We start from the raw sequence: 21,549 nt of genomic DNA on the forward strand, positions 1-21,549 counted from the left end.
TCCTAACCTAGCATCCAGTGCATTCATAACTAAGATGAAGAGTCATTTTGCAGTACATGGTAGTCCGCACAAAGCTATTTCTGACAATGGCACGCAGTTTACAAGCCAACAGTTCAAAAGACTTGCTGAGGAATGGGACTACTCATGTCACAAGTAGCCCTGTGTACCTGCAGTCAAATGGTTTGACAGAACATGCGCTTCAAAGTGCAAAACAGTTACCAGAGAAATCAAAATGAGATAATAGTGATGTTTTCTTAAATCTCTGGAATCTCAGAAATGTTCCTCATGATAAACTCCTTAGTTCACCTGCTCAGAGACTATTGTCGACAAACCAGAACCAAATTACTAGTCAGTAGTCAGTTGTTGGTTCTATGTGTCAAGAACAGGTCAGTGAAAGCTAATCTGTTGAAGTGTTTAGCCCAGAAGGCCTGCTTTGAAAAGACCAGAAAACTGCTCAATCCATTACGAGAAGAAGTGGTAAAGATGCAGACATCCAAAGGTTATGATCGGATTGGTCTTGTGAAGAATACTGGTCCAGAGCCGAGGTCGTACATTGTGGAATCAGAAGGAGCAATCTTTAGGCTGAATCGGAAGCATTTGTGACCAGTGTCTGAGTCAGTACCACAGCACATAGCCTGTGAGAAAGACTCTTTATCTCAGAGTGAATTGTCCAATGTTCCAATTCCAGAGGAAGTTCCAGAGGACATTCCCGTTCCTGTGATGAATCCAGAAGTTCCTGAAACGAGTTGTGCACCGAAGACTGTCCCTGTTGCTAAATTTGGTTCAGATCGTTATGTTACAAGGTATGGTCACATCTCTAAACTCGTAGCAGGTGTGAAACAACTTGGATATGAACATTGTGTTTTGTTTCTAATGTATATAGTAATGCATGTCTAACTCTGATATTGTTTTGTATAAAATCTTTTTAAGAGGGGGGGATGTAGAACATTATGTGTGTATATGCCTTTAAGAACCTATCCAAAGGCTTGCACGTGTGTAAATACTGAGCACGTGCAAGATAGACTGCCATTTTGTAGTTAGCTGTTGAGATGTAAGGATGTATGTGTGTGAGGTCTGTCTCTTAACCAGTTTGTTCATATTTTATGATGCTGCTATCCATCCTGATGTGTTTTTATGTAATAAAGCATCTAAATGAAATACCCTGCCTGCTTGTCTTCAGTGTTAGAGAAGGACGGGCAACACTACCCTTATTGATAGATATGAGAAAGTGTGGACTTCTGCAACTTTGATTCTCAGAATTTTGAGTTGTCAAGCTCTTATGTTTAAAGTTTCTTCTGACTAATTGTGAAAGACTGAGGAATGATTTATCTGCAGTTTTCTTTTCGTTAGGCAAAAATCTGTTTTAAACAAATTTCTTTTCTCTGATGCCCCAGGAAGAGGAGTCACTGGGGGGATGCCTTCTCCCACAGTTGGCCCCCCAGGACTCCTTTATATCTCATCTCCCATCTCTCTGATTCCAAAATTTTGAAAGAAGGCACTGGCGAAGAAGATCACATTCATCCACATAGCCCCTTACTAGCCTCAACAGATATGATTTCTCTTCCTCTGACCTCATCTAGTACACCCTGCTTGGGTACTGGGCTCAGCTACAGATCTACTAACTCACCTGTCGTGGTTATCTCACATGGACATTCAGTCCCTCAAGTTGACCACATGGTTTCTGTAATTCCTATAATGGCTAGATAATCCAAGTTTCCATTCTTAGTTGTTCACATTCTAACTTCCCAGAAACCCACTACTTGTAAGATTTATAAAGCATGGCTAATGCTCTAAAGGCAAACAAGGGGCCCCTGTTGAGCAAATGGGTCCTAGACATTATTACAGAGTCCAGAAGTTCCAGCACCAGAAAATGTTATGTAGGAAAATGGAAAATATTATGCTCCTGGAGCCAGTCCAGAGGGGACAGTATCTCACAACCTTTCATCTCTCTTATCCTGGACTTCCTAGCAGAGCTACTTAATAGTGGCCTTTCCTTCTCCTCAATTAAAATCCATGGCTCAGCCATTTCAGCTCATTTTGTTACAGAACAGTCCCTGTTTTCCCATCCTTTGATTAAACAATTTCTCAGAGGGCTTCTAATGTCAGACCTCCCAGAAGGCCACACACTCCAGCCTAGGATCTGAATTAAGTTTTGGAAAAACTAACTTTACCACCCTTTGAACCTGCTGCTTCAGCAGAACTAATTTACCTCACATGGAAGGCTGCTTTTCTCCTAGCTATTACCTCAGCCAGAAGGGTTTCAGAACTTCAGGCTCTGATGGCCATTGGGCTCTTCATCATCTTCCATGCAGACAGGGTCTCCCTGAGGACTAATCCCTCCTTTATGCCCAAGGTGGTATCTAATGTAACTCTCAACAAGGCCATACATCTACCCACCTTCCTTCCTAACTGTCAAAACAAGGGGGGAAGAATTCTGCACTCACTGGACATGCACAGACAGCTCAGACACTATCTGGATCATACTAAACCCTTCAGGAAAACAGACCAACTACTTGTCAGCTTTGCCCCAGGAGCAGAGTGGAAGCCCATCTCCAAACAAACCATTTCCAAATGGATATCACACTGTATCCATTTCTGCTACAGTTTGCATGGGAACCCCCCCCCCCCAAGTCTATTCAAACCCATTCCACAAGAGCAGCCTCCACTTTCACATCAATCCTCAGAGGGGTTCTCACCAGGGACATCCTGGAAGCTCCCACCTGGACCTCTGTCCATACCTTTACCAAACATTACCACCTACCTTTATTTTCTAAGGCTAGGGAAGGGTTTGCCTAGCAAGTTCTGCAGGGCATGCTGACCCATTCCTAGGTCTCTTACTAATCCTACCACCCCTCTCCTCAGCTTTGGGAATCCTCCCACAGGTGATGACTGCAACAGTGAAACACGAAGAACATAGTACAGTTGTGTACACTTACCATAAATATAGATGTTCGAGTGTATTCACTGTTGCAGTCCTGGTTTTCCACCCTCCTTCCCCCGTCTATCTTCTTTCTTTAGAGAGACATAAGTTTCTTACGGTGGCTTTTAGCCACCAGGACCACTTCACTATATTTACTTGGGCCTCTGACTAGTTAGAGCAAGAAAAACGGGTGTAATGGTGTTGGCTGCCTTCCTTTATAGCACTGACAACCTGACGTCAGCCAGCAAGCGACAGCAGCCGATGCAGAAAAACATTGACTCTGGTATTCGGGCCAGCCGAGGACTACCACAGCAGGGGTAACCCACATGCGATGTCTGCAACAGTGAATACACTAGAACATCTACATTTATGGTAAGGGCACACAACTGTACATTACTGCATTATTGCCATTTTATTGCAAGCCCAAACTAGTTCACCATTTACCTGCTTCTAAAGTTGATTGAAAACCTTTGTCATGGAAACTCTGTTCTTAGTTGCTGTTAGTACTGCCAGGAAACTTTCTGAGCTCCGTGCCTTGTCTGCAAAATGTCCATACTTGATTTTTCACAAAGACAGTGTGTTTGAGAACCAACCCTTCTTTTCTTCCAGAGGTGGCTTCTGAGTCTATATCAACCAATCCATAAATCTTCTTATGTTTTTCCCCAAAATTTTCAAATAAAGATGAATACTCATGACATTTACTAGGTGTTCAGTGTTAGATGGATTCTGTTTACATCAGACCAGAGCCTTCAAGAAAACTGATTGTGTTTATTTTGTAATCCTCTATCAAAATTGGAAAGGGAGTATCCAAAGTTACACTCTTTTTTGTTCGAGTATATATCTTGTGTTTACAAACAAATGGGTTTGTCTCTACGTATTCCTCCATAAACCCACTCTGCTGAATCAGTTACTTTGTTGACAGCGTTCTTTTCCAGAGTACCTGTTGATGACATTTGTGCAGCAGCTACTTGGTCTAAGGTCCATACCTTTATTTCACATTTCAAATTGTATATACAGTCTCGATCAAGAGCATCTTTGGTTCAGATGTGCTCCAGAATATCCTTCCATAAGACCACTCAAGTGTTACAGTAACTGGGGACCATGTCCCCTGTGTTGAGGAACAGACATAAAAGACACCATCAGATATGAAGGTTATGTACTCACCATAATGATATAATGGTGTTGTCTGTTTCCATGCTTTTTCAACTCCCCACCCACCTTTTCCCTTTCAAGTGTCTCATGTCATTTGACATTCTAGTTTCTGGACTATTCTGGCTGACTTAATCTCAACTAGTAGAGGTTCCTTATCAAGACATAGTTTTTCAGCGGTTACATTTACCTTAGACAATGGTATTCTTGCCTTTTTTCCTGGGAGCAAACTCTGTCTGAGATACTTCAGCTAACATGGGGGATTGTGGGTAAGGGGAGGAGTCTGAGCAAAGGATCCTAAAGCTTAAAAGTAGCTGACGGATCCAACTCAAGACCCATATATTGAGTGAGGACAGAAACAGACAACATAAATCGGTTGTTCATAGGTTTATAGGTAGGTACTAGGCTATTGGCCCTAGGGCCTATACAAGCCTAGCCAAAAAGGTACCCTGGCTTTCGCCACCCAAGAAAATTATTTTCCTGTGCCCCTGTCAAGCAGAGCCACAGAAGTGATCCCCGGGGTGAATTCCTATTTTCCATCCAATCAAGATTTTTCTTGGAGTGCTAATGAGGAACTTTGTTTGACATAGGTAGTGTGTTCCAGAGTATGGGAAGTCTCTGGGACAGGAATCTATCCCTCCACATGTTCTGTTTATTGTGGTGACAAGGTTTAGTTCCCTAGAGCGTGTAGCTCGGAGAGATTGGGATTTCTTTAAGTGGAGCATGTCCAACAGCTCTGGGTTTGACATAGCTTTGTATGTTAGGCAGAGATCGTCTCTGAGTAGGCGATGTGTGACTGAGTAAAGCTGGAGTTTTTTGAGACTGTCTGCGTAGTGCATCTCTTTGAGGCCAGTAATCCTCTTTGTGAGGTATTTCTGCGGCCTTTCCAGTTGTTGTAGATGTCTTGTGAGGTGCATAGCAAAAGGAGTGTTGTACTCTATAATGAATCTAATGAGTGATGAGTAGAGGGGAACAATGACCTCTCTTTTCTGGATGAGAAACCTTTTGTGATGAGGTGTGCCACATAGAAGGATTTCCTGACCACTGTGGCAATGTGATTATCAAAGGAGAGACTACTGTCCACCTGTGTCCCAAGGTCTCTTATCACACTTTTGGTGTTAAGTAGACTACCACCTATGTGATAGTTCATGGGTACAGAGTTTTTACCAAAGGAGATGACAATGCACTTTTTGACATTGAGCTTGAGGCCATGGCTTTGACACCAGGCATCCGTCCCAATTAGGCCCTTTTGTAGGATGTCCACATAGTTAGGAGTCCCGATTATGGCTCCTAGTTTGTAGTCATCTGCGAACTTAGTTAGCCAAAGACATTCTGTGTTAGCCTGTACTTCAGAGAAGTAGATACCAAACAGGAGAGGACCCAGGACTGAACCCTGTGGTACTCCACTTGTCACTGGTCTGAAGTCTGATTTGGAGTCTGCTACTTTCACAGTGTGGGTTCTGTCAGTAAGCCAGTTGGCAACCCATCTTGTGACATAGGGATTTATACCTAGTTTAGTGAGTTTGTCTATAATGCCAGAGAGGGAGATGGTGTTGAACCACCTTACCCTCATCTCTGTCTTTGGTGACCGCTTCAAAGAAGTCTGTCCGGTTTAGGAGACATGATCTGCCTTTTACAAACCCGAACTGTGTGGGGTCCAAAGTTTGAAGATCTCCAGTGTCTTTGTTTGAGTTCCATGATTATATGTTTCATGGCCTTGCAGACCAGGCTTGTCAGGCTAATGGGGCAGTAGTTCCCAGGGTCTGTCGTGGCTCCCCCCTTTGTGGAGTGGGATAACCGTCGCAGTTTGCCATTCAATGGGCACAAAGCCTGAGATGAGGCTATGACTGAACATGATACTTAGGAGGGGTGCCTGTTCATTTTGTAGTTCATGTAGAAGGCAGCCTGGGATGTTGTCAGGTCCCATGGATGCTGTGTTCTTGGCTTTGGAGAGTGAGGTTTTTACGTTTGCAGCCGTGATTACAGGAACTTTGCATTCTTCCAGTATAGAGATGGGTCCTTTAGGGGGTGAGAGAGGGGTAAAGTTAGCACTGAACCTGTCTGCCAGGATGTTGGTAATATCAGTTTGTTCTGTATATTTAGTGCCATTGTGTTGTAACTCAGAGCAGATCTGAGTGTTGCCATTGAGATTCTTAACATAGCTATAGAATGCTTTGTGGTTGTCTTTAGAATCAGTGGCGATTTTGTTTTCATTACTAGCTTTGGAGGATTTTATGAGGGATCTCAGCTTCTTACTGAGGCTGACCAGGGAGTTCCTCCATTCATGGGATTTTACTCTTTTTTTTTTTTTTGCAACAGTTTCTTTCTTCTTTTGTAGAGTTTGTTTATGGCAGAGGACCACCAGATTGGCTTCATTTTTTTGGAGGATAGCATCTTGGTTCTGTTAGGGATAGCAATTTTCCAGGCACTCGTGTAAGTGCTTATAAAGTGCATTTGTGTAGGATTCAGCAGCCGTACCTCTATTGTCCATCTGCATGGGTGTCATGAAGTTTGCTACTTCTGTCTTAAGAAGCGTAAAGTTGGCTTTGGAGAAATTTTTTACAGTTGTTTCCGTAATGGGGTGGGTGGGAGTGGGATGTGGATGTCTAGGGTGATTAGCTTGTGTTCGGATCTGACCAATGAGGAACTGACCTCTGGTGTGGAACACCGGTCACCCATGTTGGTGATGACCAGGTCTAGGATATTGCTGCCCCTGGTGGGGGTGTGGATAATTTGATCCAAGGCGCTGGAATTGATGAATTCCAGAAAACGCTGAGCAAAAGAGTTGGTATATGAGTAGTTTTCCCAGTTAATGGTGGGGTAGTTGAAATCACCCATTAATTAGGGTGTTGGATTGTACCTTAATATTTTCCAGTAAATCAAGAAAAGAGGAATTGGAATTCTGGGGCATGGTGGGGGGGGGTCTGTAGCAAGCTACAATCTGGATTGCAGTCTTGCCCAGAGTTAGTTGAACTTGGATAATCTCTGATGCATTATACTGAGTAACTAGCTTGGAGGTGTGGATATCCTTAATGAATATGGACACGCCTCTGCCTTTAGCATTTCGGTCCGGGTTAGGTGACTGAAAGGTGTGGTATGAATTATAGCCTGGTAATGCAGGGGTGCTCTCTGGAGCTTTGAACCAGGTCTCTGTCACTGCACAGATGTCAGTGTTCTCCATTTTAAGGAGTGCCTCGAGTGACTGCATTTTGAGGTTTAGACTTCTTGCATGGAGTAGCATTACCCTCAGATTTTGCTTGCTTCTACCTGTTATGGTGGTGAATTTGTCATTTGAACCTTGCCAAAAAAGGCACTATAGGTTTGGCAAGAGCCTTTGCCAGTATCCGGAATCCCAAGGACGACAGGTGCAGGTCATCTCTGGCAAAGCATTGTTGTCTATCGATCATGTCATCCCAGGCAGGCAGATACTGGATTCCCTTAGAATGACACCAGAAGCTTAGCCAATTGTTGAAGTCAATCATTTTGTCCTTGTACTGTAGTATCATTCTAGGTGATGGCAGTATGCTACTCCAAGGCTAGTTTATGTGAGTAAATAACTTTCGTTTATATGAAGTTAAGTAAACTGAAACTCAATTCATTATTAAAACATTTTTGGGGTGATTTGATCTAGATTTTCAGAATTTACTTGTTTACTTAAAATAAATTGTATTACTCACAAGAAGTATGCTAGGAACAGTCAGTTGTTGGTTGATATAAGGCAGAAGCATTCAACATTAGGACATTTCACAAAAGAGCAGGAGATGGAATTGTTTACCTTTGGAGTTAAGAAAAATTGATAGTATAGAAATGTTCAAAATTAGATTGGATGCATGGTTTGGGAAGAAATTGTTTCTGAAGAGTCATTTGTTGAACTGGTCAGGACTGTTGGTTTGTGTTCTGTCTCTGTCCATAGGTTTCTTGATTTGTGGACTATCAGTAAAGTTCGAGTCTCTTGCCATTCCTTCACCAGAAATTGACTACCACATGTTTGCAAAGGCCTTTATTAATGCATGTTTGCAAAGGCCTTTATTAATGCTCGGCAAAAGATGACTTGTGCTTGAGCCCATAATTTTTTTTTTTGGAAGTTAGTGCCTTTGTATTCCCTCTGTTTTCTACAATATCCTTTATTTTTCTTTACTGATACCCATATTAGAGCCAGTGTTGAGGAAGCCAGACATTGACCTTGGTAGATATGCCTACATTAACTGAGGTCTGTGTTTCTGAGGACGTATGCAAATGCTGCTTGTTTATATGGCATCTTCACACCACCAATCATCGGTGCCTACTCTGAAGAGGGAGACCAGTAGTGACCATCAAAAGGATGAAGGACATCTGTTGTAAAAATGTATGGATTAACACAACTTATGATTTACTACAGTGTTATAATGATAACTTTTAGACAGAAGGTGCTTTTTTTTTTTTTTTTTTTTTTTTTTACTGGTACCTTTTAAAGGATCAAGTTAATTTGTCAAAAATTGCAGAACTTAATGAACAGGGAGAAATGCAGAATTTTGACCTGCAGGGTAAGGTTCACCATTTCCAAGATGTGCACTATTTCTAATAGAAAAAAAAATCTTAGTAAAATCTGCAGTTATATGGCCCTTATTGACACATAATCAAAAAATAGAAGTACCTTTTTAAGTAGGTACTGCGTTTAACCTACATGTATTTAAGTTATTTAGACAGTTTATAAGTGTCACCTGTTTGTACTGTGTAACTATAACTTTCATGCTTTGTAACATTTTATATGATGTGATTAGTAGCTGATCTGTTAGTAATGAAAACATTTTCATTTGATGTTCTGCTTTCTAAAATAAACATTCCTCTGCCTTTCAGGTCTGTCTGCAAGAATAAAGAAAGTTTTTTTTAAATTATTGCGAAAACTGCCATATATTGGAACCCAGGTGAGCAAGTTAACACTGAGCCTGTTTCTTTCTTTCCTTGTTTAAAAAAAAAAGTTTGTATTGATAACAGAGCAGACTTAATTCTGTGGAAGTTTGCCTGCTTGAGAAAGAGCTTAAACATAATCTAGTTACAGCTACTATAGTTCAGTGCAGATTAATTACAATATAGCAATACAGTAAAACAGTAAAATTAAAAAAAAAAAATTAGATATGTTATGCCATCCAAGTCTCCCTTAATATTTACTCTTATGATGGACAGTAGTCTCTCCTTTGATAGTCACATCGTTATAGTAGTCAGGAAGTCCTTCTACGTAGCACACCTCATCATAAAAGGGTTTTCATCCAGGAAAAAAGAGGTCATTGTTCCCCTCTACTCGTCACTCATTAGACCCATTATAGAGTACAACGCCCCTTTTGGAATGTACCTCACAAGACATCTGCAGCAGCTGGAAAGGCCACAGAAGAACCTCATAAAGAGGATTACTGGCCTCAAACAAGTGACCCACACTGACCGTCTCAAAAAACTCCAGCTTTACTCCGTAGCATATCGCCTACTCCAAGGTGATCTCTGCCTAACATATAAAGCTATGTCAGACCCAGAGCTGTTGGACATGCTACACCTAAAGAAATCCCAGTCCCTCCGAGCTACACACTCTAGGGACCTAAACCTTGTCACCACAATAAACGGGACATGCTGGAGGGATAGATTCCTGTCCCAGAGACTTCCTATACTCTGGAACAAGCTACCCATCTATGTCAAGCAAAGTTCTTCATTAGCATTCTTCAAGAAAAATCTTGATGAGTGGATGGGAAATAGGAAATACACCCCGGGGATCACTTCTGTGTCTGTGCTGGACAGTGGCACAGGAAAATAACTTTTTTGGGTGGCGTAAGCTATGGAACTTTGCTGGCTAGGCTTACGTAGGCCCTTGAGCCGATAACCTAGTACCTACCTATGAACTCTATTGTCCTTCCATTTTAACTGTAAAAAATAAGCTCAACTTGACTTCACTGTTTCGCACTCACCATGAGTGGGGGCTGACGTAGTCAGTGTTGCAGTACTGAGTCTTGGGACTTCCACTGTGCAGAAGCCCACAGCTGGCCCAAATACCAGAGTGTTTCACCATCCTACAGTTGGCAGACATTCTCGGCTGTTCGATGTCAGGTTTAAAGGAGGGCACTGACCAATGCCATCTTTAGTTCTTTCTTGCTGCGTAGTCCAGTGCTCCAGACTGTGTTTGTCAGCATCACCAGTCCATCTGTTGGCTTGAATTACCAGAGCAGTAACAAATGTACAGATAAGTATCCAGTTGGGACCTTCTCTTTCACAATTTTTTTGTGGATGTGCATTAATGTTTAAAAAGGTTAACAACTGCATTTCTTGTGGGAATGAGATTACCCACAGAGCCTTCCCCTCTTATTGCTTGTTTTGCTTTTGACCACAGTACAGTATTCCCAGCTGTTTGTTCTGTACCAGATTTAACTCAGGCTATTAAATGTAGGGCTGAGTTTCTTCAACAACACATGGACTGTAGTAGGGCAGAGCCTTCACTTGGTGTGGCAACTCCCATTTCCCAGGCTATCATCCTTATGAAGTGCAAGGATAAGCTGCCGAAGGAGAAGGACTCTGGGGGCACTGAGGATGTTTCTTTGTCCAGCCCCCACCAAAACTTGATGTCAAGGATGCAGGTGAATCACTTTTGCAGTCACCTCGTCCAAGATCCCTTTGGTCCGAATCCTCTTTCATGACTCCTCCAGAGGCTACCACACCTCAGGCTTACACTTCACAGTCTGACACCAGACCGACATCTGTTGGGTCCGAAATCTCTGAACAGGCTACGGTTTCTAATGCCAGAGTTCTGGTGACCAAGAGTGAGGGCAATATTGCTGTGGTTATTGTAAGGAATATATTCTTGGAAACCAGATCGAGGTCACTGCTGCCCATCCATGATCTGAGGCCTTGTCTTAACTTAAAACATTTGCTTCAGAACTAAAGAGGTGCACAGATTTGCCTCAGCCATTGCTGTCTGCGTCTGCTGCTTCATTGTCTCGGGTCTCTTCACAGGACTTGGCCAGACTGGCCCAGGACTTCACAGACTTCATGAAGATAAGACAACCCACCCTGTAAAATGATCTTCTACTAGGAATGTACCCTGTGAAAAAGAAATGGGCATGTTTGCCCCCAGGGAGATTCTGATTCCTCAACATTAAAATAACTAGATTTTGTGGAACACCTTCCCCTTCTGACTTATGGTGACTCTGATTCAGAAGACACCCTATCCTCAGCTTTACCCCTACAGAATTTAACCTATGGAGACACACTTCATAGAATGAAGGAAGCCTTCATTTAGGAGTCTAGGGAATTCTCCAAGTCTCAAACTCGCCATAGACCACTGGAGATCCCTCTAGTTCATATTGTCTTGGGTGATGTGTTTGAAGACATATTTGTCAGATCATAGAGAGTTACTAGGTTAACGGCCTTAAAGGCTTTTTCAGCCTAGCTGTTCATGCCCTAATTTTCTTAATTATCAATGATGGGCTAGAATGGCTTTGATACATACCTATGTTTTAGGGCATCTACAAACTACTGTGTCTGTAAGGGTCACAGGTGACGAGCCACAGTTGAATTTGTAATTTCCCATCCATTGGTCCAAATTGTGTTTGAATATGCTTATGGAAGATCTCCGTTTCATAACAATGGGGAATCTGCTCCTTTAGTCTGACTCCCTTTTCCAGGCTCCTAGGAGGCTGGGTTGCTTCTACAGGGTGTTTGAGTCCCACAGGCACCTTTGTAGAACCCAGTGGTGGATCCAGCAGTGGTATCTACAGACTTTTACAAGGGAATCTGTCTGCATGCATCCAAGAATTTATTACCAAACATGGAAAGCAGATTACTTGACAGGTTTGGTAAGAAAACTTGGACATCTGATGGTACCTGTCTTCATTCCATCCTTGACAGATGGGTTTGGTTCCGACATCAGAACTGACTCAGCTGTTGTTACAGCTAGTGCCAGCCAAAAACTCTCGAGCTTCAGTTCTACCCAAAATCCCTCTCTCTCCAGTTTCTAAAAAAATCCCCGATGTTCCAACCAATCAGAGGGATTCAACAGTACAAGAAATTCAAAAACTGCTGCAGAAAAGAGTCATTTAAAAAGTCCCACCAGACCAAGAAGGATCCAGAATTTACTCAAGATTTTTTTAGTGCCAAAAAAAGACAGGGAAATGGAGACTAATACTGGATGTCAGTATATTGAACAAATCAGTTTGACAAACAAAGTTCCAGATGGTCACAGTGCACAGTCTATTCTTCCCATTTTAAAGAAAGATGACTGGATGTGTTCTATAGACCCTCAAGATGTGTATTACCACATAAAAATGGACAAGCACTCCGGAAGGTTTCTCTGCTTCCATCTGGGAGTCGGTCATTACCATTTCAGAGCACTGCCCTTTGGACTCACCACAGCCCCCAGGGTGTTCACCAAGTGCATTGTAGTCATAGCAGCTCACTTCAGACTGCAAGGATTTCAAGTGTTTCCATACTTGGTTGACAGGCTCATAACCGCTTTGACCAAGCATCAGTTGGAATTAGCCATGGACCACACTTTCAGTATCTACTCCCATCTGGGAATTACAGTAAATTTACAAAAGTCACACTTAACCCCAACACAAACCTTGGAATTCATAGGAGTGTTGTTAAACATTCAAACATCGATAACTTCTATTCCTGAGAGAGATATCAAAGACTTTTGAATCCGATACAACCGTTGCTTTCAAGAAAGAAGGTTCCAGCATGTTTAGTACTACAAGTTCTAGTCTTTCTCGCAGCTTCCATAACCTTGGTGCCACTAGCCAGATTACATATGAGAATTCTGCAGTGGATGCTAGCCTCCCAGTTGTCTGTCCTTCATCACCCATTGTCAAATCAAGTTCTGATCACTAACCGTTGCAAAATGGACCATCTTTGGTGGATACAGTCCCATCAAGTTCAAGGTCGTCCCTTTGTCCTTCCGGAATCCACATCCATAATGACCACAGACGCCTCAGAGATGGGCAAGACAATCTAAGGCACTTGGTCCCCAATAAAGGCCAACTTATCACATCAGTGTCCTGGAGATGAGTGGTGCTTTTTGCGTTGCATGTATTTCAAACAGTTCTTCCTCAAGGGACAGTTGCACTCCAAACAGACAATATGTCAGTGGTTTTGTACATCAACAAAAAAGGAGGAACCAGATCTTACTTCCTTTGTTGAGAAGCAGTCAGACTGTGGCAGTGGGCGATATCATCCAACCATTTTCTAAATAACAACATGCGTTCCAGGGAGTTGCAATGTAATTGCAGACAAGCTGAGTAGATGCATCCTTCAGCCTCATGAGTGGATCTCTCAATCAAAAAGTGGTAAAGATGATATTCTGCTATTGGGGTACACCTTGTTGTGATCTGTTTGCTTCTCCCCTAAACAATAAGTGCAACAACTACTTTACTCTAATTCTCCGTCTGGGAAACTCTCCCAGAGATGATCTACACGATTGCCCCCTGGTCTCCTATATGCCTTTCCCCCGATTCATCTAATTCCCAAATTCCTGCAGAAGGCATTCAGGCTGAAGAGCAAAGTGATCCTCATTGCCCCCTTTTGGCCTTGACAAATTTGGTTCCCCTTTCTTTGGTCTTATATAATTATTCAGCCATGCATTCTGGGCTCAGAGCCAGATGTTCTGTCCCATCCGGATTGCCTTGATCACCCAAACATTCTGAACCTCAATCTGACTGCATGGTTTCTTCAGTTCTGTTAATTCCCAGGCATCCAAATATTTCTTCTTCAGTATGAAAAATCCTTCTGTCAGCTCACAAACCTTCCACTAGAAAGCTTTACATGAGGAAGCGGAAAAGATTTACCATTTGGGCTTTTGAAAAATAAATTGATCCCTTTTCAACATCCTTAGAACAAGTTGTAGATTTTCTAGCCAGTCTGTTCAGTAAGGGGGCTTATCCTTCCAATATCAAAGTTCAGCTAGCTGCTATTTCAAATTTCCATAATGGTTTGGATGAACGATCCTTAGCCTCTCATAGACTTTGCAAATGTTTCCTAAGTGATACTCTTCTGCTAAAACCCCCATGTAGAGACCCAACACATCCTTGGGACTTGAACTTAGTTTTACAAGCTGTGATACATCCTCCCTTTCAACCCACTGCAGAGTCTGACCTACAGTTTTTATCATGGAAGACACTCTTCTTGGTAGCCATTACCTCTGCTAGAAGAATTTCAGAAATCCAAGCTTTATCATCAGAACCTCCTTATCTTATTTTCCATAAGTATAGAGTATCATTATGAACCAACCCCTCCTCCTTACTTAAGGTTGTCTCAGAAACAAATATTAATCAGACAATTAATTTGCCAGTTTTCTTCCTTAACTATTCTAACAAAGGGGAGTATGTCTTGCATTTACTAGATGTGCATAGACAGTTATGGATGATCTTCGTGTTTCACTGTTGCAGTCATCACATTTGGGTTATCTGCTTGCAGTAGCCCTCAGTCAGCCTGATTAACAAAGTGTTGGGTCCTGCGTCGGTTGCTGTCTCATCTTCCATGACGTCAGGTAGTCAGGGGTATAAAGCATTCAGCCAACACCATTACATTAGTCTTTTTTGCCGTGCGGTGCTCAAAGCAGAAGCAGTTTGCTGGTGCCAGTCGGCTGACTCCTGAAATTTTCGTTTTTGAGTTTCAGAACCAAAGTCTTCAACTAAACTAAGTACCCTGTTGGGGAAACCTTTTCTTGCTCTAAGCCGATGTCAGTAAAAGTCAATAATTGTATTTCTTGTGGAAAGCAAATACCTCCAATAGATGTTCATTCGTACTGCATTCCTTGCCTAGGCCCTGACCACAACGTACCTCGCTGTCAGTTTTGTGCCTTATTTAAACAATGAACTATTCAACGTCTGTTTATTTGCGCTCTAAATATTTTGGTACTCTGTTCAATTATCCAAATATGTTTTCGGTAAGCCACCCGACTACCGACATTCCGAAAAAACACAAAGATAAAGACAGAGACAGACCGCATAGGTCCAAAGCTGCCAACGACGCGTATCCTAAGCTAGTCGCCAGTTCGCCGGTACTCAGTGAGGTGCTTTCGCAGCCCCTGATACCCACTACTTCTGATTCTTAGGCCTCTACTGAGACCCATTCGGAGTCTGGTATGCCGCGAGATGCTTCAGCTGTGGAACCTGCGGATGTCTCTACCTTGGATGGGTCTGGAGCCACTGTGCAGACATCGGCTTCTGAGAGTGTATTCAGGCCTACTGACTTGCATATTAAACCAACGCCATCTTCTTCTTCAAGGCCTAAAACTCGATCCATGCCTAGAAAACCGACGCCCAGACTGCATGGTCAGGCCTCTATGCCTGAAAAAAAATGATAAGAATGGCTGAAGACCTTATTACTTTAATCAGGGGAAGCCAACCTTCCCCCTCTAAGAGACCTAAGACTGAGTTTGCTTATGATTCTTCTGATCAGGATTCTGAAATATCTGTTTCCTCTGATGACCAGGGTTTACCCTTATCTACCTATGAGGATTCTGATGCAGAGGACTCTTTTCCCTCTGCTTCCCCTCCAGAGGATTTCTCTTTTGGTGAAACCTTGCAAACTCTTAGGGAGCATTTCCACTGGAAAAGCCAGGATTACTCTGACTCTAAAAAGAGGCTTAGGGATTTCTTACTCCTGCCCCAACACAGACCTTTAGCTATCACCCCTGTACTGGACAATGTTGATTATGCCTTTTCAGAATCTAGCTTGACCCCTAACACTTTACCTCCTGCTCCCAGAAAACCTGACAGATATTACAGGGTTCCTGACTGTCACAGGTTTCTTTTTAAAAATCCTACTGAGGATCCCTGAGACTATTTCACATGGACCCAAGGGCTTTAAGACTACTTCTGCCAAAAATCCCACCCCCTCTGATAGAGATTCCAGGGTGCTGGATAAGATGGGGTAAGAAGGTATACACTTCTGCAACCTTGGGTATTAGGGCCTTAAACTGCCAGTTTCATATGTTAAAGTATCAGCAGCATATTATTGGATTGCTTAAACAGAAAATGATGCTGATTCCTGACTGTGCTGAAAATAAAGATTTACAGGATTTAATGCATTCTGCTGAACAAGTTGGAAAACATACTTTGCAATGTGGTTTTGATTCACTAGAGGACTCTTGCAGGGCTGCTGTCACTGGGTCTGTACTTAGAAGGCATGCTTGGCTTAAGGAGCAATCTTTGCCAGATCATGTTAAAGCTAAATTCCTGGATGCAAACCGTAAAAGATTTCCTGCAAGTACAGCCTCCCAGATTTAGTAGGCATTGGCCCTCTAAAAATTGGTCCTTTCCTGCCTCTTCCAGGCCTTCTCAGTCCAAACCCAGAACCAGAAGAACACCCAGGCTTCAGTCCCAAGGTACTCGGGGCTAAGTAGTGGGGGCTCCCACTTCCAAAGCAGGGAGTAGTAAGCCTCCCCCCTATGGTAAATTGTCTCAACTGCACAACTGACTGTTCCCTTAGGGGGAAAGATTGCCCGGCAGGCAAACAATTGGGAATTCATTACCCAGGACAAATGAGTTTTAAATATAGTTTCCCAAGGATACAGATTCCACTTTCACTCCTTACCAACCCCAAACGGTTGGCCAGACCTACCCCCAAATCAGTGGGCAGAGGCTCAAAAGCAAATTCTTGCTCTCTTAAATATCAGGGCTATTCACCCTGTTCCAGAAGAGGAAAAGGGACAGGGTTTCTACTCAAGACTTTTTCTGGTGCCCAGAAAAGACAACTCATGGCATCCTATTTTTGACCTCTCTATCCTACACACATTTTGATGATTCCAAATTTCAAGACGCTAACTCTCCACCAGCTGCTTCCTATGCTAGGCAAGGATGCCTGGTTGGAAACACTGAACTTAAAGGAAGCCTACCTGCACATCCCAATAAAGGGAATCCTGCAGAAGATACCTCCGCTTCAGAGAATGCTACATGCACTGCCCTTTGGCTTATCTACTATGCCCAGGGTATTCACAAAGTGCCTAGCTCCAGTCATTGCGTTTTGCAGGCAAAAAAATATCCAAATATAACCATACCTGGACGATTGTCTAATTCATACAGAAAGCCAGGACATACTATTGAATCATCTGGCATTTGTACAGAAATTGCTAGCTTCTCTGGGGTACACCATAAACGAAAATAAATCGCATCTTCTACCCTGCCAACAAATTGTATTCCTGGGAGCAAGCTTGAACACAACTTCCCAGATGGCTTTTCTCACACCAGAAAAACAAGTTCAATTGACAGCCTACTTCAAACTACTGGCCACAAAGACCCAGGTATCTGCATGGAAAATACTGCAAGCCTTGGGGTTTATGGCCTCCTGCATTCTGCTAATTCCATGTGCAAGACTGCATATGAGGAAACTACAGTGGTATCTAAAAAGCCTATGGTGTCAACATTCTCAGGATCTAGAAGCAATGATTCCTATCATTCCTTGTATACAGATAGAGTTCCTTTGGTGAGCAAGCACCTGTCACCAAAACAAGGGACTTCTCTCTACCCCCTGCTGCCCAAACCCTAACAACAGACGAAACAGACTATGCATGGGGGGGCTCACTTGGCAGGGAAGTGCATTCAAGGCAAATGGAACCCAAGTCAAATGCAGCTGCACATAAATCAAAAAGAAACGTTAGCTGTAAAGAATGCTTTGACAGCCTTCAAGGACCACATCCTTCCAGGACAATTAATGGTAAAGACGGACAACACCACTGTTGTACCTTCTCTGCAGACTAGCCATGGCTCTGTGGAACACAGCCTTGAGCTACCAAGTGCACGTACAGGCTCAATTCCTGCCAGGAGCTAAACACAATGGCAGACGACCTAAGCAGAAATTTCGTGTACCCACACGAATGGAAGCTGAAACCAAAAATGTTCGACATGTTGAGAAACAAATGGGGGAGCCTGGATATAGACCTGATTGACTCCCCCAGAACTACCAATTGGACAAATTTTGCACAAGGACTCCCCACAGACAAGCTTGGAAAGTGGATGCCATGTCTTTCAACTGGAAAAATCTATCAGTTTATGCCTTTCCTTCTCTGCCTCTCCTCTCCATAGTACTACTAAAGATCAAACAGGACAAACCAAGGACTATACTAATTGCACCAGACTAGCCACACCAACACTGTTACTCCCTCTTGTGCACTGTGTCACCGCTGGCTCCATGACACCTGCCTCAGACCCCTATCCTGCTGTCCCAGCAGGAGGGCCAGATTCTGCATCCTCAGCTTCAAACCCTGAATCTGACAGTCTGGCTAATTACCTAATCTCTCCATTACCATCCCTCAGTAAACAAGTGTCGGATGTCATTTTGGAGGAAAGGAGGCCTAGCACTAGAAAATCTTATGCTGAAAAATAGAAAAGATTCTGTTCCTGGAACCAAACTCAAGGGATGGGCACAGCAGCGCCCAGTTTACCTCAGATTCTTCAATACTTAACTGAGATGCTTCACAAGGGCCTTTATTTTTTTTCTTTTTCCTCCATCAAAATTCATGCCTCAGTCATTTCAGCTCATTACAACACAGAACCCACCTCTCTTCTCTCATCCACTGCTCAAGCAGTTCCTCAGAGGGACCAAAAAATTAAGACCACCCAGGAGAGCCGCTACTACATCCTGGGACCTTAATGTTGTATTGGAAAAACTCACTCTACCTCCTTTTGAGCTAGCTGCAAGTGCAGAGTTGAAATTCCTTTCCTGGAAAACAGCCTTCCTCTTAGCAATCACTTCAGCAAGAAGGGTATCTGAATTACAGACCCTTATGGCAGTGGAGCCTTTCATCATCTTTCATGCGGACAGGGTGTCCCTCAAGACCAGTCTCTCCTTCATATGCCCAAGGTAGTATCCAGTGTGGCTCTTAATCAGTCCATTAATTTGCCAACCTTCTTTTCTAATCCACAGAACAAAAGGGGAGAGAATACTGCACTCCTTAGATGTGCACAGACAACTTAGACTTTATTTGGACAAGACTAAGCCTCTCAGGAAATCTGAACTGCTGGTTGCATTTGCTGCAGGGATGGAGGGGAAGGCCATTTCAAAGCAAACCATTTCTAAATGGATAGGCCATTGCATTTATTTCCGCTATAAGCACCATGGAAAACCTACCCCACAGGGCATTAGACCACACTCAACCAGGGCTTCATCTACCTCTACAGCCTTTCTCAGAGGTGTCCCTACCAGGGACATCCTAGAAGCTGCTACCTGGAGTTCTGTACATACTTTCACCAAGCATTACCATTTGCCAATTTTCTCTAAATTTAGAGCTGCCTTTGCCACTGCAGTCTTGCAGGGCGTTATAGCTGGTCCTAATGCTATCCAAATTCCTCCTCCCATCCTTAGCTTTGGGAATCTACCCAAATGTGATGACTGCAACAGTGAAACAGGAAGAACATAGTACAGTTGTGTACACTTTCATGTTCGAGTGTATTCACTGTTGCAGTCCTGGTTACCCTCCCTCCATCCCCCCTGGCTTCTTTTGGCTATACCTCTATTCCCCTTTACTATGCTTAAAAGCTTTTTGGTGTATTTTCTTTTTTGTTGGAGGTATAACCTTGCATATATATATATTTAATTGGTTCCCATTAGGGGGGCACCTGACATCTGGGGCAAGAAAAACTGATGTAATGGGGTCGGCTGCATGCTTTATACCCCTGACTACCTGACGTCATGCAAGATGAGACAGCAACTGATGCAGGACCCAAGACGTTGATAATCAGGCCGACTGAGGGCTACTGCAAGCAGATAACCCAAATGTGATGACTGCAACAGTGAATACACTCGAACATCTATATTTATGGTAAGTCTGCACAACTGTACTTTTCTTCTCCCTCTTCATAGTCAACATAAGAAGAACGATTAAGTTCATGCTGCAAGGCTATTTGCTGCTGGTAAGCAGGATTTACTGAACTGTCAGGAACAAAGTCAGGAGGTACAGTTATATCCTTTGTGCTAACAACATTACTTTGTATATTGACACTAGGTGTCACACCATCCCTTTGCTGTACTGAGAATACTGGCTTTTGAGTGCTTGTGGTGTATAGGGGTTGCTGCTGCAGTCCCCCATTACCGTTGGTCACATATTGCTGTGAAATGTTCTGCTGTGGTTGTGCCTCTGGCTGTATTACATGTTGCTGTTGTGGTATTCATGGCTTATCAAAAATGTTTACAGTAATAAACTTACCCCTTGCCTCTCTTGTTCCTGACACCATCTGCGATAATATTTACAATACTTTTTAGTATGACCAACCTGTTTGCAGGAATAACAAATAGATTGTCTCTTTTGAGGACCCTCTATAGATTGAATAACTTGAGAAGTTAACTGAGTGGCTAGGGGAGCTGATGCTGCCCGTTATTACCCCTGTGTAACTTGCCCTTGACGTTGCTGTCTTGCTACCTGCTATGGGACTTGCTGTCCCTGATTAATCCATCTCCCACGTCCCCTTCTCCTCACTTACTAACAACTGGAGCAGAATGGGGAGTGAACATTTTTTGCTTATGGATAGCATTATCTCTGCACATAATACTTGCTTGCAGTAATTTATTTAATAACTTTGTGAGTGTATTTGAAGATTCCTCATAAATAAGTTTAGTATCCCCTGGGACACCTTCCAAGTGATCCAAAAAGGAGCGCATAACAGCTTTTTGAGAAGTGATGTACTTTGTCTTTTTCATTAATGCCATGCACTAGCATGTATGCCAACTGAAAATGTTTAGCCTGTTCTTCTAAAGAATCACAAACTGTCATTTGAAACTGGTCTAAAAATGCCTGTGTAAGAGATTGCCCCCTAGTGTAAGCTAACAATACTGCTGTCATCCTTTGGTGTTTAGTTTGTATTGGATGCTTTTTTTGCTGAATATAAGCTATAAAACGTTGTGGAATACATTTCCAAAAACAGTGTGCAAGTGTATCATTTCGCACAGTGCCTACAGTTTTAAGAACCCAAGTTTCAAATACAACCATGTTATTAAAAATACCCTTTTGTTCATCCCATTTACGGAGAGTTTTTAATATAGTAGACTGATGATAAACTTCAGCAGAAATGCCTCCTGAGGCTATTACAGGACTAGTAACAGAAGTATCTAACGCTTTAGAATGATATTCTTCTAATTGGGCTTGTAATTTGAAAAGCGTTTGGTTAGCTAAATCTGTTGCTTTAGCAGCCTCATTTTTCTGTGTCTCCTGGCTGGCTCGCCACTGTTAAACTATACTTTTTTGTTAGTCTGTACCTTTACTCAGTGAAAACATTGAGACAGTTCTACTGTTACGATATTCATTTACTGCACACGAGGTTTACACCTAGCATAACAATAAAACTTTTACACACCAAATGTAACTTCATCTACATCATACAAAAATCAAAAGACCTAATACAAAGAAAAAAGTCCCAATCTTTATAGTGTCTTTTCTGCCTGCATCAGCAGTTTAGTAAATTGTCAAAATAACATGTCTTTTCTTTAAAGCTGGTTTCTAGAGTCCTTGTCCCATATATCAAATTTTCCTTCCT

The 21,549-nt window shown here is 42.6% G+C and overlaps 1 protein-coding gene across 1 annotated transcript in view; it reads left to right on the top strand.

Moving 5' to 3' along the window:
* Positions 1-21,549, top strand: part of SGPL1 (sphingosine-1-phosphate lyase 1) — a 1,851,476-nt gene that overhangs the window by 500,446 nt on the left and 1,329,481 nt on the right. Inside the window, exon 3 of the mRNA XM_044055782.1 lies at positions 8,906-8,973. Within this exon, the coding sequence (XP_043911717.1) occupies positions 8,906-8,973 (68 nt within the window). The remainder of the gene's footprint in view (positions 1-8,905; positions 8,974-21,549) is intronic.

The sequence above is a fragment of the Protopterus annectens genome, chromosome 14.part0, assembly GCF_019279795.1.
Source record: "Protopterus annectens isolate FY-2018-M chromosome 14.part0, PAN1.0, whole genome shotgun sequence".
In the NCBI taxonomy this organism is placed as follows: Eukaryota; Metazoa; Chordata; order Ceratodontiformes; family Protopteridae; genus Protopterus; species Protopterus annectens.